The sequence below is a fragment of the Anabrus simplex genome, chromosome 2 (assembly GCF_040414725.1).
Source record: "Anabrus simplex isolate iqAnaSimp1 chromosome 2, ASM4041472v1, whole genome shotgun sequence".
Lineage (NCBI taxonomy): Eukaryota > Metazoa > Arthropoda > Insecta > Orthoptera > Tettigoniidae > Anabrus > Anabrus simplex.
Window position 1 is genome coordinate 511,564,355 of NC_090266.1, and position 16,393 is coordinate 511,580,747.

Consider the following 16,393-nt stretch of genomic DNA (forward strand, 5'->3'; position numbering starts at 1 on the left):
TCAATAGTGCAGTCAGGAAACCAACTGATAAAATAACTACACTACAGTTCTAGTTAAACGTATCCTGGTTATAAAATACTAGGAGTAAGAAGCTAACTATAGAAATGTATAGGTATACTAGAAACATACATTTATAGACATTAGTATTATTATTGTTTGCAGGCAGGAAAGGCAAACAAGATACTGTCTAATCAGAATAGTTATGCTAGGATCCTAAACTGGAGTTAAGCCTATCCTAATTACAGCAGAATTCTAGTACGAGCTAAATGTCTAGAGAGATATTTACCCTGCTACACAAGTATTTCTCAGTAATAACTAGGGCCCGGATTATTTAAAAATGCATATGCAAATGCATATTTTGAACATTAGTGCATATTTTGAACGTTAGTGTGTATACAGAGATATTTTTCTCTTATTTGTGATCGATTATATAAGATTTCTGAACTAAATGGAAATCTAATGAGCTCTGTATTGTGACCATTCGTGGATATGAGTGGTTCGGAAAATGATAAAATTCTTCAGTTGGACCTCGGCTAGAATTCAACGGTTTGCATGAAAATCCACTCAAGGGCATGGCCCTTCGACGAGTACCAGTCACATCTCATCATACATCAGCTGAGAGAAAATGATTCTACGTCCTACCTAATTATGTATATAGGCTCTTAAATTATCACTCAAGAAATGAAAATCATAATAAAAGTTTGGAAGGACATTCAGTTTAATTCAATAATTCTAAGAATATATCATAATAAATATCTGAATAGGCAACATGATGGAGAAATATGATTAATATAAATTCTATCACACTCTGTTGGCTCCCAATATTCATCTTTAATACTTTACTCAACATTAAATTCAAATTTTTGGATAATTCGTGACAGTCTTAAAATGCTTTTATCATAAAGAAATTAATAATCACTCAAGAAAATCTGCCAGTCATCAAGTCTTTCACTTTTGTTCATTCATTTGGATCACTTTTGCCCATAGTTTGCCTTCCCTGTTCTATCTATTCTGTCATTTAAATGTCCATCTAGCTAATAAACAACTTGAATTCCCTTGGCGGTTAATTCCCTAAAGTAGTATAGAATCATATCTGCTAATTGACCAAGACACAAGTAATTCCATAGATAATAATCACAGGGGCGTTACACTCATCAGGATGTTCAGCATCACCGCACCTGGAAATTAACAATGCTAACTACTGACATATTCAAATAGAACAATACTAGAAGGTCTGCGCCGCATCAGCTTCTTCTCCATATCTGCTGAAAATAATTCTACTGCCCAAATAACCACATCAAGCAATACTTCGAGTGCTAATACACAGTAACAGGTGACATTAATTTCACATACTTCCTTGTCTGCTGTTCGGATGTGTTAATTATCGAGGATCCTAACTATTCATCCACTAATCTAAACATTCGACGACTCTATACTCTTACATGTAATAAATATCATTTTTGGTCCGTATTGATGATATTTGATTGAAATAATAACAGTAATTTATTTATTAGACCATCAATGGCCTTACACCGATACAACATGCGCAGTAATACTCTCTCTTCCTTCCTTCCCACCAATAGCAGCCCCCCTCCAAATACTACAAACAAGCCAGTAGTTACGTCAACGCAAACAGATCCCCCTCCAACACAAACCTTCAGCTTTAACACACGTAGCAAGAAGTCTACTGTTGCAAATACTTCTAACTCATAACGTTACAAGCTATCTTTGTCACCGTCAAATGGTAAGTGCACACGATTCTACTTCAATATTTTCAAACATCTTTTCACACAATTAACTCTACGTTTCTTACTTCCTTTTACAGATTCCACTATTATATGCCTTTTCAACTAGAATATCTACAAACTCACAACTTGCAACATTTGAGCATTACTTCAAATTTTGAGATGGTCCATAGAGATCCTATTTGAAACTGTTCTTCAACTTCTATTCTACAACTCCATATCCTCAACGTGTTCTACAACTTCACCATATGCCTCTGACTTTCGTCTTTTATCTTCAAGATTATGATTAACTTCGGATCTCTCGACCAACCTTTGACTTTTATTCTCTCTTCTTTACTTTGATTATAAACGATTTTTCGCCATCGTCTAATTATAACCGCCAGACTATCAACTTTATTTTTATGCAATCTTACTACTTGCTGTATAACAATCTGTTGTTTTATCCATTGCACTTATTTTAGCAGCCTTTTAATGTTAATTTTGTTAATACTTCCACTATTATATCTCATCACATTGTATTTTTTAAACCATCATTGTTGTTTTTAATGTTATTTTACTTCAAATCTCCTCAAGATTTTAAAAATCATTTCATTATTACATGTTATTTAGATGCTTATTTTTAATTTAAGGTTAAGACTATGACTGATGATGCCTTCAGGGAAGGCGAAACAAGTACCACTATTAGTTAACAAATTTATGTAAATCATCCAAGACTAGACTTTGTATTGATTAGGTGGTCTAATAAATAACTTACTGTTATTATTTCAGTCGACTCTATACTCGCCATACTTCATCAAAATGTGCACCACATCTGCATTATTACGCGAATATACAAGCAAAGGTATCGAAGATCTTTAACACCACGCATATGAAGATAGCACAACTCACAATAAACAAACACTTCGTTAACTCATTCTGCTGAGTGAATTATTTGAGAGGATCACAACATTAACAACATGCCATACATACACTCATTCACAGGCTTAACTGCAAACACTCGATATTACCTTACCATGATTAACTTCCACAATTATTCAAATAGTATAAGAGCAACGGATGAAACATAATCGCGCCTATCCCTATTAAACGCTGGCGATGAACCGAAATCCTATCTCGTTAACGGTCAGACCAACACTTCACATAATAAACAACGACCAACATGTTACGTTATTCAAGTCGTTTTCTTAAAAGTCACCTGCATGTGATGACAAATCTAATACTACAATAAGCTACTACAAATAGAATAGGGCAAGACAATACTTGGGTACTTAACGTTTGGAGACACTGACGTTCATCCCATCATTCAGGTTGTAATATTTCTGGACATCTGTTTTTATGTTATTTCGGTCATCCCAGCAGAGCTCGGATCCATCAGGATCCCAGTTTAGCTTAAGTGCCCATCTCCATCTTATTGATATCCTGGATCATAATTGTTAACAATCTTGTCGTTCTCCAACCCTGAAACTTGTGCATATTATATTAGACAGAGTTTAAACAGACTTTACATCCACACTTTCATTTACTGACACTCGCCTGCATGTATTGGCGCCGTATAATCAATTATTACCCTCCTTTAAGCTATATAATATCTTAAAATTCTACTGATTTCCTCAATTCTTCAGAATACAGTACGTCAAATCTATTCTCAATATCAATCTTCTATCTGCTTTCCTTCGTACATTGTCAAGGAAACAACAAAATTCCATTTAAATTATCTCACAACAATAATTGGTTCGCATTTCATGATTCATATAAAAACTGTTATATTATGATCTCCATTACGCATGTTTCTGACATTTGAGGAACTTTGACATTACAGTCACTCCCTTCACTCACAGAGTTTTGCAAAGGAAAACATTCTACCATTTATTTATTCTTTCAAACACATATGATACGTCACTTCGCACACGCCTTCTTGATGGTTGACCTTTCATTGCTTTAAGTTATTCCATGGCCTCCACTGTGACGTTTTCCGGACTAAATGTTATGTATGACATTTCCTCTTCACAGCTGTTGACACAATGTCTCCTTACTGGTCTCTGTTTGTATTTCAACTATTCTTAACTCAATCCTCAATATACCACGGGGTTCTGAGCTTGATTTCCGACAAAAGAGTGACTTACTTATTTCCTGTTGCTCCCTCTGGAGCATAGGGCGAAATTTCTCCACACAGTACGGTTCCTGGCCTTTCTCTTCACTTCGCTCCAGGTCTTGTCAACCTCTGCGATTTCCTTTTCGATCATCCTCGCTGACCTCGCTTTCTGGTGCCTTGAGGGTTCCAGTCCAGCACCGCCCTCTCAACAGCTCCATCTGGCTTCCTTAATGTGTGGCCGATCCAGCGCCATTTCCTCTCCTTGATCTGGATGTCAATCGGCTGCTGATTGGTCATGGTCCAAAGATCTTCATTAGAGATTATGTCTGGCCACCTCACATTTGTTATGCGACACAGACATCTATTTATGAACACCTGTAGCTGGTTATTGATCTGTTTTGTAACTCCTTTTTTTTTTTTTTCAATTTCTGGAAATTGTACACTCAGTCCACGAAAAGCTCTACGATCACCACTACATGTTAATGGCACATTTTTCTTCTTTCTCCAATTGGGAATAAATGACTCGTCAATATCGTATTTCCTATTGGTAGCACGATTTCCAATAATTTTGGCTTCCCGAACTACTGTACTTTGAGTTTCTCACTCACAGTAAAAGATCGCAAACGCTTTGTGGAATTCATGTTGATACTCCGAGAACGTGCGTGAGACTGATGCCAAGCGCGGAAGTAGCGTATACTGAGAGCGGAGAGAGCATTGTAGCCAAGCCGTGCTGGCGTTAATGCCCGATTTACGCGCATTCAGAAAGATAAATTTCCCAAAATTTTAAATAAGACCCGGACCCAATTTTGGAAGCGATATTTTCGAAAAGAACAGTGTGGGTAATATTTGAGATTATACGGTAATTAAAGAAACCGTAATTTACTCTGAACTGGAGTGCTAGAAACCAACGCAAGGAACATAATAAGCTCAGCAGAACCATTACTCTCCCATCCAAAACACACACACTACAGATAAACTTGCCAGAACCATAACTGTCCTCTATGAAATATACACTACAAACAACAAGCACAAAAATGAATTAATCTTTGCGAAACGCAGGGCAGAAGAGTATATCCTGCTCCAGAATTTGGAGAAAATTACGAAACAGGAAATAATACTAAATTAAATATGGAATTGTACAAGGATTTTTTCAGTGTATATTCAGTATATTAAAAAGTTAAATAAATGTATGTCTGTCTATAAGGCAGCATCCCCACATCTGGGGTTTGACTTGCCTGCCCTCAAAACTCTGATCACTCACTAATTTCTTTAATGCGTCAGTTTTTCTTCTGTCCTTGTCTGCAAGTAGAATGTGAAACTGTGGCTCATACACTACTCTTCACTTCTGGTATAGGAGAGATCTAGCGGGCATTGCATATACAGTAGCAAGTGACTGGGCGAGCCAAGGTCAGGGAGTCAGCACATGTGCTACAGGTTACAGTACACAAGAACCTCGTTTATCCAGATTAAGTGGGACCGGAACTGATCCGGATAATCCGGAAAAACTAAAAAAACAAATACAGTACATGTTATATAATCTATTAACATAAGTTGTACAGTAATACCCTTTTTCAATTATACAAAAAAATATCAGAACACTTTGTAAATTTACGAATCTGTTTTATGCACTAAAATAATGTGAGAGGTTTTTCTGTTTTACATTTGTATAGCATTTGTGCACAACACAATCATGAAGACGTTTTACTAACAAAAGTTCTGCCGGCCGGTGTAGTTGCAATCAAGGATTCTAAATAGGCCATCAGTTTGTCCAGTTGCATTGTTGCCTCTCCATGAGTTATTGTTTCTTCTGATGGAGCGCCAGTTTCATTTTCGAATTCACCATCATTGAATGAATAGTGTGTTGCATTCAGAAGAACGTGGGTTTGAATCCCACCTCCGCCGTCCTGGGAATGTTTTTCCGCGGTTTCCCATTCTCAATTCCAGGCGAACGCCGCGATGGTACCTTTGATAGACCATGGCCGAATTACTTCCAATTCCTGTCCTTAACTATCCTTGGTGGAAAAGACATTCAAGAAGAGTCGATGCCATAAAAGAAATACTGTACGGGTAAAAATAAATTTTTATTATTTTCGATCCGGATAAACCGGAGATCCGGGTTAATGAGGGCCGGATAAACGAGGTTCTTGTGTACTGTGTTGTTGGTTTGCATGTTTCATGTAGTGACATAGTTTAGTCATTTAACAATGGAGGGAATAAAAGATCAATTTTTTTAAAAACTACTAACAAGATACTGTGTTTAAGATGAACAGAAAGTATAGAAATATAGAACACCATTACAGGACCTGATGTAGACTTCTCGCAGCATTCAGATACAGGACAACCAGGTTTAAGGTGACACTCTTGGGGCAAACAGATATTTTTACCTAATGCATGGATTTTCACGAAACTTTGTGGGAATGTCACCTACATAAAAGTAGAGATATCACGAACATTTATTTCATACACAATTAATAGTTTTTCCACAATATTTCTTTATGGGGGTGGGGGGAAATTTTTAATTCCATTTTTTTCATGAAATATAATTGACATGATAATGGAAATTTGTAATTACGTTTTTATGTTCTAAAATGTTTAACTTAAAAATTCCTGCTACTTTAAAAAAATTGTGTAATAAAAATTCCATATGCAGGTTTGCTAGTATAGCTGTCATACATATACCATACAAAATTTGTTACACTTAGCAGAACATTGTGGGAGGAAAACGGGATTTTAATGTAAAATTACAATTGGGAAAATTAAAGCAAAGTTCAAGTGACGTTTTCTTCCTGATTCATTACCTGAAAGTCACCAGAACCGTATGTTTTTCCTTCCTTTTCTTTCTTAGCAGCTTCTGTATGAATACTGGTAACTCTGGAAGCTTGTCTCTTCTTCTGCTTCTCCAAAGAACTGAATATGATTCACCTGCATTTTGTTTTTCACAATGTAACTTTTCCTGAGTCAAGGTTATGGGGATTGTAGTTTCTGTCATGTCATGATTATTGGCTATAGGTGCAGCAATATTTTGTTTATTATTGTTACGTAGATTCCGTGGTTGGCAGAGGTGAAAGAAGGTGCGGACATGAACGGGTCTATCTACTATAATCAGAAAATTTATTAAAAGCTTTGAAATTAAAGTTATATTTCTTTCCTCCTTTTTTTTTTTCAATGTGACATGTTAACAAAGCAAGTCGCTCGGCGACGGAACAACATTTCAGGTACAGTAGTTTACATACAAGGCGAGAGAAATCGGAAAACCAACAAAATTGGTCAAACATCTGAGCTTGAAGCTCCAATTTACAAATGATATTTGAGCACCATTGCTCCGTGCATACAAAAGACAAGGAGACAGGTCTCCCACATTCCTTTAGAGAGTTTTAATAACACTTCCACAAAAAGAAAGAGCGTCAATGCTCTATGAATATCTAGGAGACTGCGCTCCTAAACTTATACCATTACAACCTGAGCATCTTTGCTCACTGAAAATTACAGTTTCCAGGCCTCTCGAGGCACAACCTACATTTAAGAGTTCAAACAGAATTCACTGCCTTAAACTCTCACTTAACAGAAATAATTAAGTTTTACAAGAGTATTGAATACTCATTCTACCGGGGCTGGGTGGGTAGAAGAAAACACACACAGGTCAAAGTTACTGGCCCAGAATCCAAGATGATGTGGAGGCAGTCGCTTGCACTCCGTGAAATTGACACTTAAAATTTTACAACCCTAGTTGGGCTTACTGCCCGACGTTACAGAGGCTAATCCTATACTACTGAGATGACTAGATGGAGAAAATTTTACTAGGCTACAGATAGAATACGGTTACAAAATCATAGTTACCTCAAAAACAAATAGATCGGGAACTCGAGAGCGTGACACACTCTCTGTTCCCGAATTTCGGCTAAGTTTATAGACTAGTTTGGAGATTTACATTTCAAGAAGTAGTTTACATTATTGGAGATCGGAAACATAAAGTTACATTCTTAAAGACTGGAAACCTTCCCCTCGGGTTAGCTTTCAGAGGCTATCACCTAGTTAGTACATTGCTGCCATTACCGTATTGTGCAGGACTGCTCAATTAAGGGCGAAACACCCCCGCCTCTACTCTTAGTACACATTCAGTACACTGGATGATCAAGAAGACAAAGTAGCTCGAAAAATTGCCATCTTTTCTACCCGAGAGGAAGGTTCGAGAGAGAGCTGGGGTAAAACCAGACACACCCCCTAAATTTTATTGGATAGTTAAATATGTAGAAGAAAACGCCAATTGATTGAAAATTAAATACAGGAAATTTCCTATTGTCCACTTTTGAAGTTGGTGGCAGAAGGTCCGAAGTGTTGACAACATTAACATGCCAAAAACAAAAGACAATCAATTCAGAGTAGTGAACGTAGGAATACTAAATTACTTTATCGTTTTAGTAGCGACATCTCTTGATCAAAGTCTGAACTTCTTGCTCTAGTTGTTTTGAGTTTTAAGTGTAAGATGTCATTTCACAAGGTGCTTGATTTAAATGAACGGGGCGGGTGTACCCTTGCGGTACAATTATTACCGTCCATTATTTTTATTGCTGAATCAAGTTTTCTTCTTATATCTGTCTCTTTTTTTCTTATTTCTTTAACACTGGGTTTCACAATTTATATTTATATAATGGCTCTATCCGTTTCTTATTTTTCTAACTCCCAACGTTTATTTCCAAATCTTCTTTTATCTTCCTCACCATTTTCAGGTTAGGCATAAATTTTTCCTTGGTTTTCTTGCCATATTTCTTGTTTGCCATCTCTCTCTTGCCTTCTCTTTCTTGCTTTCTCTTATATGCCTTCTTCTTACTCTCTTCCTTTCTTATTGTTTGTCAATTTTTCTTTGTCTCTTTGCATCCTCTTTTTCTTGCTTTCTCTTTCTTGCCAATTTTTTTTTCTCTCTTTGGCTTCCCTTCTTTTCAAGTCTTCACGTCCAGGCATAATTTTTCTTTGGTCATCCTTCTTTTCTCTCGTTTAGTTCCAACATTTGGCGTCAGTTTTTCTTTGTTTTTTGGCCATCCTTCATTTTCTCTTTTTAGCTTCACGTTGGAGCACCAATTTTTCTTTGGGCCTTTCCTGCATCCAGGGCGGGTCGCGAAGAAATCCAGACTTGCTTGCTCAGGTCCAATTTCCAATTTTTATCTTCATTTAGTGGATTCGGAGAAAATGCAAAGGGTATTCTGGCCTATGGATATTTCATCTATTGCCAATGCCGATGGACGTCTCCACCGCACCAACTATCAGTTATTGTCAAAGAATTCCGAAAATATCTTTAATTAAGGACGACTATATGACTACGGTGCTTGTGCTAGAATATGAACGTAAATGCCAATATCTTTGTTAAATCTGTTTATTTTAGAATCTAGAAAATTAAGGAAAAGAATGAAATATCATTGAAAAGAATTACTATATTCATTGAAAATTCATATTAATTAACTTCCATCGTTGTATCAAAGATCTTTGATTAAGTTGAAATAATAATAATAATAATAATAATAATAATAATAATAATAATAATAATAATAATTGTGTACAATAGAACATTGGAATAATTCTGTAAGGCTTAACTCATGGAAATGAAATCACGTGGATATCTTTGCATAATTAGTTATCTGTATGAAAGAAAATGTCCCTAACTTCAGTTAAAGTTTCTCAAAATATTTACAAATCTTCTTGGGAAATAATACATTTCATCATCAATTACTTTTTGTAATTATATCTTCTTTAATTATTTGGTTATTTAGGATGAGGATAAAATTTATTATTCAGGTATTCTGCTTCATGGATGCATGAGGAAAAAGATAATAAGTCAGCCACATTATGTGCTATTCTCTGTATTAATATCTACTATCAATTATCAGCTTAAATGGATATCATTCATCTCATAAGTCTTACAAATTAGATTAATTATCTAAATGTGTCTGACGAAATCTATCGTCAGGTAATTCATTAAATTCCAACACCTCACATACTGTTATTTATTAAAATAGGTATAGAGTACTGTTCATGAAGTCTCTATCATTCATTACCTTCTGGAATTATATGTGAAAAAACTTATCATACTTGTGCATAGGATTAAATAAGTGCCATGTACTTGTTCAACAAATATTCAACTTATAGTAGAGATATGGGCTAATTTCTCATCAATATCCTAGTCAACTTTCCCTACAATGAATTATCTTGATGATTTACTAGGGCCTTAACCCCTTATAAACTTCATAATACGTTTTCGTACATGCTGGATACAGAATACCTATTAACTATCACACATCATGGTATCAAGTACATTACTAACCCTGGATTGCATCAACCTTCTTATTTTTATCTTCATAACAAACTATTTCCATCCTTATCGATGGAACAATACATATCGCAATTCATTATTCTTCTTCATATTCATATATCACTTTCTTCATATCTCAATATCATATTTCTTCTTTCACTTGCATATAACCTTCATATATATCTTAACTTGACGCACAGAATTCTCTAACCATCATCTATCCACTTGATTAATCCATTTCTTCTCAATCAATCTCCGTTTCACTTCATATTACTCTCATATCCTGATATAGTCCAATTCTGATCATATACGGCACTGTGTACGATCTCCATATTACAAGATATTAGCCCTTTTAACTACTATATCATTATAGATCTCATAATTCATATATCATAACCTCATCATTTGATTCAATGTCACTGGGATAGCACTTACATGTTATTCACTTCACCCATATCCTAGCCAAAGATTGGTTATGTTATACAGATGACTACCTATTATCCCTGCATTTCGACACAAATATATCATTAATTCACGAGAATCTAACATACCTGAGCTAATTTGACGATCACAACACGTTAAAGATATTATAGAAATCTGCAAGATTTATTTAATTTACTGCGCTAATAAATAAGACTTATCTTTTTCCATCTGCTCCATCAGGATTGCGTTAGATGCTCCAGGACATCTGTAGTTCGGGCACGGCAATTACATCCTCTCGCTGGTCATTAAGATGCTCTGGGATAGGTATGGTTCCTTTGCCGTCACCTCAGGTCAGTCTCCTCCGGACATCGGGCCATCGTCTTCTTAGAACATCTTAAAAAAGCCATGTCTTGCGCAAATGCAACAGAAATAAATACAGATGAAGTCAATTGCATCATGATACAGATTCCATAGCCTTCTAACATGGTAACCTCAATATCAAGTCCATCGTTTAAACTTTAATTCTAAAAACGCTTGTAGACTACCAAAATGTCTGCTTTTGTTTCAGATATTTGTGTTATAATTGCTATTTTTATACGTTAATTTAGTTATTTCCAATATCCTAAATATTTCCTTCTTGGTAATTGTATCAATGGTTTTCCCTTGCTGATTTGAAGATGCAATATAAGCCTTTCTTGCTATCTACCTTCTTAACTTGCCGCTTTATTTACGGTTTCATACTTCTGCGTTCTTCGATTAATATATATGTCGCAAATCTTCTTTCTTAAATCCCTCGAGTTTCTTTCTAAGTCTAAACTTGCTGCTTGCGATATGTATCTGTAGCTCAATATGATTGTTCAGGTTTGCTCTTTCAATTTGCAGTTTTTCAATAGTAGTGTTTTAACAATTCTAAACTTTTACTTGTCTTAATCACTGCTGCCTTGATCTTTTCTACCTCGATCATGCCATATATTGTATTTTATCGACATAGATAACTGAGTTTATGCATCGTATTTGCTTATGTCATGGCAATTGCGTCCATTTTAGTTCCAATAAACTATCGATTTCTGACAGTGAAATGGCACACCCTTAGCACGGAACAAGAAATGGAACACCTTTCTCTCCCCCTCCTTGTTAATTTTGGAAATAAAAAAGGAACTGGAGCAAAACATATTCACATTAATCTTTCACTGAACTAAATCTAATTAAATGCATTCACCTTTAGAATTGAGAAGATGGTTTCATAACCTTCCAAAATCCAGACATCAAATCCTACAATTTCAAACATCCCAAGTTTTTTCACTTCGAATACACTACCACGATCACCACCGCTTTGCTCCTATGAAAATGTACTAAGCTCGTAACGCTGAGAATGATCGACTAATTGGAGGGTTTGATAACAGTGTGGCATCATTGCTGGCTTCTTACTAAGGTGGCCACAGTTCAGATCCTAGCCTCTGTATGTGGAATTTTTCAAATGAAAATCACATCCATGTGGTTTGAATTCCAAAATAAAACTGGAAGTCTTGTGGTTATGATCATATCACCAGTCCTGTGAAACTACAAGGTGACTTTTTGATATTGTATAAAATGATTGGCAGATTGTAAGACTAATGGAGAGAGAGAGGGGGGGGGGGGGGGGGGGGCAGCTTTTTCAAGTAAAGGAGTGAATCCATCATGTTTATTGATACATAAATTTCATAATACTGTGTGATAGGTTACATAATATTATGTACTCAACTAGGTTAAGAATATTCTTGTGATTTGGATTCTTCATTAAACAGTAGGTTTTGTGGCTTATGGCTACAGGAGGGAGAATTGCCCCAAAAAAAAGTCGTAATTTATAGTTAAGCCTTCATCTGTGATAATTTTGTGGTATTGTTTGTGAATATGTCCGTCTAAAACTAACTAAAAGGCATCTTTGCATTTCTCATTGTGTTTGCAAGTACAGTGAACTAATCTGTCATTTACAGACCATTGATTGATGCATGTCATTTAGTAATATGTTACCATATTCCTTTTTAATTAACGAAGGCTCTTCAGTTACGGTAATTTCCTCTGTGTTTTACAGTATGTTCGTGAACTGCAAAATTTGGAAGCTGAACAGCCATACCAACATGCAATGAAATTTCTGACTATTGTTTTGGCCCAGGCTGCATGGACAAAAGATGACCTGTTAGCAGGTGTCAAAGGTAGGATAATCTGATTATATTGGACTTCGTGGTGTATTTTGTAATCTTTCTGTGATGAGGCTTTCATTACTTAAGGAAATACATGTGTAAAACTGACAGTATTTAGTTGTCTTTGGTTACAATCTATTGAACCTAATGGAGATGTACTTAATGACCTAAGAATAAGAATAAAGTGAAAGTCACAAGAACTTAAGTCTGCAGTGGATGGTACAGCAATTCCCATCACCATCGACTGAACTAATCGGTCACAGCCTACGCTGGTATGTGACTGAGCGTTGTCATGGAAAATTATGTGCGAGTTCTGCAGAAAGTGTTGCTGTTTCTTTCTCAGCCTGGTCTCTGGTTGAGTTCCAAATATGAACAGTAATACTGTGCACTGACTGTCTATTGTGGAGGAACTTAATGCATTAGGATAACACCATCACAGTCGTGCACGAGAATAACAATAACTTTCACATTGCCAGAGTTCTGACGAACTTGAGGTCTTCGTGGTGACTCGTAATGACACCATTCATTCGATTGGCATTTCAGTTGTGGCTCATACGATTTGGGGCATGTCTCATCCAGCATAATGATACGGCATAAGAAAGCCTCTCCTTTGCGCTCATAGCACTCCGAGTAGTTACGAGCAGCTTCATATCGTAACCATTTCTGCATTTCTGTCAAATCACGCGGAACCCATTTTGATGCAGTTTTTCTCACGCTCAGGCGTTCCTTCAGGTTACGAAGCACAGTCGTATGCACTAATACGGTGTCTCAGGCCAGCTCACAAATTGTATGGCGTCAATCAGTGTCCAGCAATGTGACAGTAACTAGGACAACCTGGCCAACACATGTCTGCCACATTTTAGAGTCCCTTATGGGAGGGTTTTACCCTCCGTGCCACTGTTCTGTAAGGCAGTGCATATTCCCCGCAAGCCTCCTGCAGTTCTTGATGACACCGTCCCGCCAACTAACACGAGGCTATGTTTCTTTCACCAGTTTGTATGTGCATGATGTGGGAAGGAAGAGCCCATGTGCTTCGAGGTAAGGTAGGAATGTAACATGTGCATGATGTGGGAAGGAAGAGTCCATGTGCTTCAAGGTAAGGTAGGAATGTAACTAACGTGTGCTGTCAGCGACATTATTAGGTTCTGTCGCATGGTGTGTCTACTGCAGTGTTGCCACTATTAAAGTTCCAACCTTTGTACTATCATAGGTAAATGTCAGTACTTCGTGCCAGTAATAGTCATCTCCTCTACCTGGACAATTTTCTTATATGCAACTGTACATATTCTCAACTGAATAATTCTGCCTTCTGTAAATCCTCATACATACACTCCCCTTGTTCGGTAATGATCCATGAACTGTCCTTCCTAGAACATGTTACTGCTTTAAAGTATCAATACATACCCCTCTAGTTTTCACCAACTCACATGACTGTCAATAATATTTGCTATTCCTTTCTATTGCATTTATTTTTAACTACAACAAAAAAGGTTTTTAAATCAATTGTACCATCTTTTCTTTTTATCTGAAGCCACTTCTTTTCAATTTCGACTTACATCGACTTACAAGGAGAGGCTAGACTCTGCGTCCAACTGATTTAAATGATCTTCAGTGTACCTGTTTTGGACACTCAACAATAACTTGTGTAGAAAGGTTTATGTCAATATGCTTTCCTTTTCGAAAAAATTTAGCTCATATGTCATTAGACTGGATCCACTTCGGACCAAGTGGAGGTGATAGAACACTAAAAGGTGAACAAATTTTACTTATACATTTCAGGTCCGCAACCTAATAATATCCGAAATATTGATGAATCCCCTATTTTAGTGCAATGCATAATTATATGCTTGGAGAGTTACACAGCAGTCCACCGGGGCGGTGGCAAAATGGTCACCGTACTTGTCTGCATACCTCGATGTAGTTAGAGTCTTGTTGCAGCTGTTTTTGTACATTTTAAAAAATTTTTAAATTGGCTTTACATTGCACCATCACAGATAGGCCTTATGGTGACAATGGGATAGGAAAGGGTTGGGAGTGGGAAGGAAGCATCAGCCCCAGCATTTCCCTGCTGTGAAAATGGGAAACCATGGAAAACTATCTTCAGGGGTACTGATAGTGGAGCTCAAAACCACTGTTTCCCGTGTTCAAGCTCACAGCTGCTTGCTCGTGACTGCATGCCGAACTCACTTTGTAAAATTATTATTATTACAAGATATTAGAATCGTTCCATATTGACGGTTTTCACTTAACAAAGGTGAAAAATGAGAGTATCCTCCTAATTCAATACAATAAATATTCCATCATTAGACGGAGTAAACAAATTCAAACATGTTTTGGCTCGTTTGAGCCATCTTCAGTGAAAAATGAGGGGAGATTTGAAATAATTTACATAATATAAGTTGAAAAAATGCTAAAAAAACATAATGAAGGAGCAAATGAAAAAACAAACAAACAAAAATACATTAATATTTGAGGGAACATAAAGATAAAAAAAAGGGTACAAAAATATTAGGCAAATTGCAATACACTTCATTTTCTACTTAAATTAATATAGGTCTAAACGTCTCACAATACAGTAAGACCTATCTGTGTTGGTGCGACGTAAAGCAACTTGTCCAAATACATTTTTTTTTTTTTTTTTTTTTTTGTACAAAAACACAGCTGCGACAAGACTCTAACTCACATCGTTGAGGTTTGCACACATGTACTGTGACCACTCGGCCACCATTCCGGTTGACTACGGCGTAACACTCCAAGTATATGTGCATTGCATTGGAATCGGGGATTCATCAGTTTTTCGGAAATTATAAGGTTGCGGACCTGACAAGCATAATTTGTTTGCAGTTAAGTGTTCTATCACCTCCACTTCGTCCGAAGCAGATCCTGCGTCATGACATTTGACCTCGGATTTTTCAAAAACGAAAACGTCTTGACCTAAACCCTTCTACACGAGTTACTGATGAGTGTCCCCTAACAGGTACATTGAAGCTTGTTGAAATCAGTTGGATGCAGGGTCAGCCTCTCCTTGTTAGTTAATTTATAATTATTTGTGGTTCAGTTGTTCTGTGATCTGCATGTCTATGTTCTGATAACTGTTTGTAAATTGGTTTGTGTATGTTCATAAACTGTTGCGTCACTTCATGTGTGAGAAACCGACGACTCAAGAAAACATTGTGTTGTGTGCCTATGAAGCCGAAGGCAACAGGAAGTTGTCTACTATTGTGAGGAATGCGACATAGCACTTCGTGCTTGTAAATGCTTCCAAATTTACTCACTATGCACAATTTCTGAATGAACTATGAACCACAAAGCATTTATAACCTACTGATGAATATATGAAAACTTGAAAAAATGCCATCATACTAATGCAAGGAACACTTTTTAAATTCACTTTTGTATGAACACACTTGGTATAATATGTATATATTTATGGTTTACAAGAATAACAGTAATAATAAAATGCTATTGAATTCCTACTATGTCACTTATAATTTAAATAAATCAAGTAATATATTTTTCTCTCGAGTATTTATATCTGCCGCACACTACTGTAACCACTGCAAAAGAGCACATTGCGGTGAATAATTACCCACTGGCTGGTTGACATTATGAAACTATTCCCCAGTTAAGGGGTTAAAGTAGAATAGCTTTT

The 16,393-nt window shown here is 36.4% G+C and overlaps 1 protein-coding gene across 1 annotated transcript in view; it reads left to right on the forward strand.

The window, feature by feature from the left end:
• The window catches only part of Ide (Insulin degrading metalloproteinase), a 644,148-nt gene that overhangs the window by 375,974 nt on the left and 251,781 nt on the right, over positions 1 to 16,393 (forward strand). Inside the window, exon 15 of the mRNA XM_067140877.2 lies at positions 12,633 to 12,753. Coding sequence (XP_066996978.2) covers positions 12,633 to 12,753 — 121 coding nt within the window. The remainder of the gene's footprint in view (positions 1 to 12,632; positions 12,754 to 16,393) is intronic.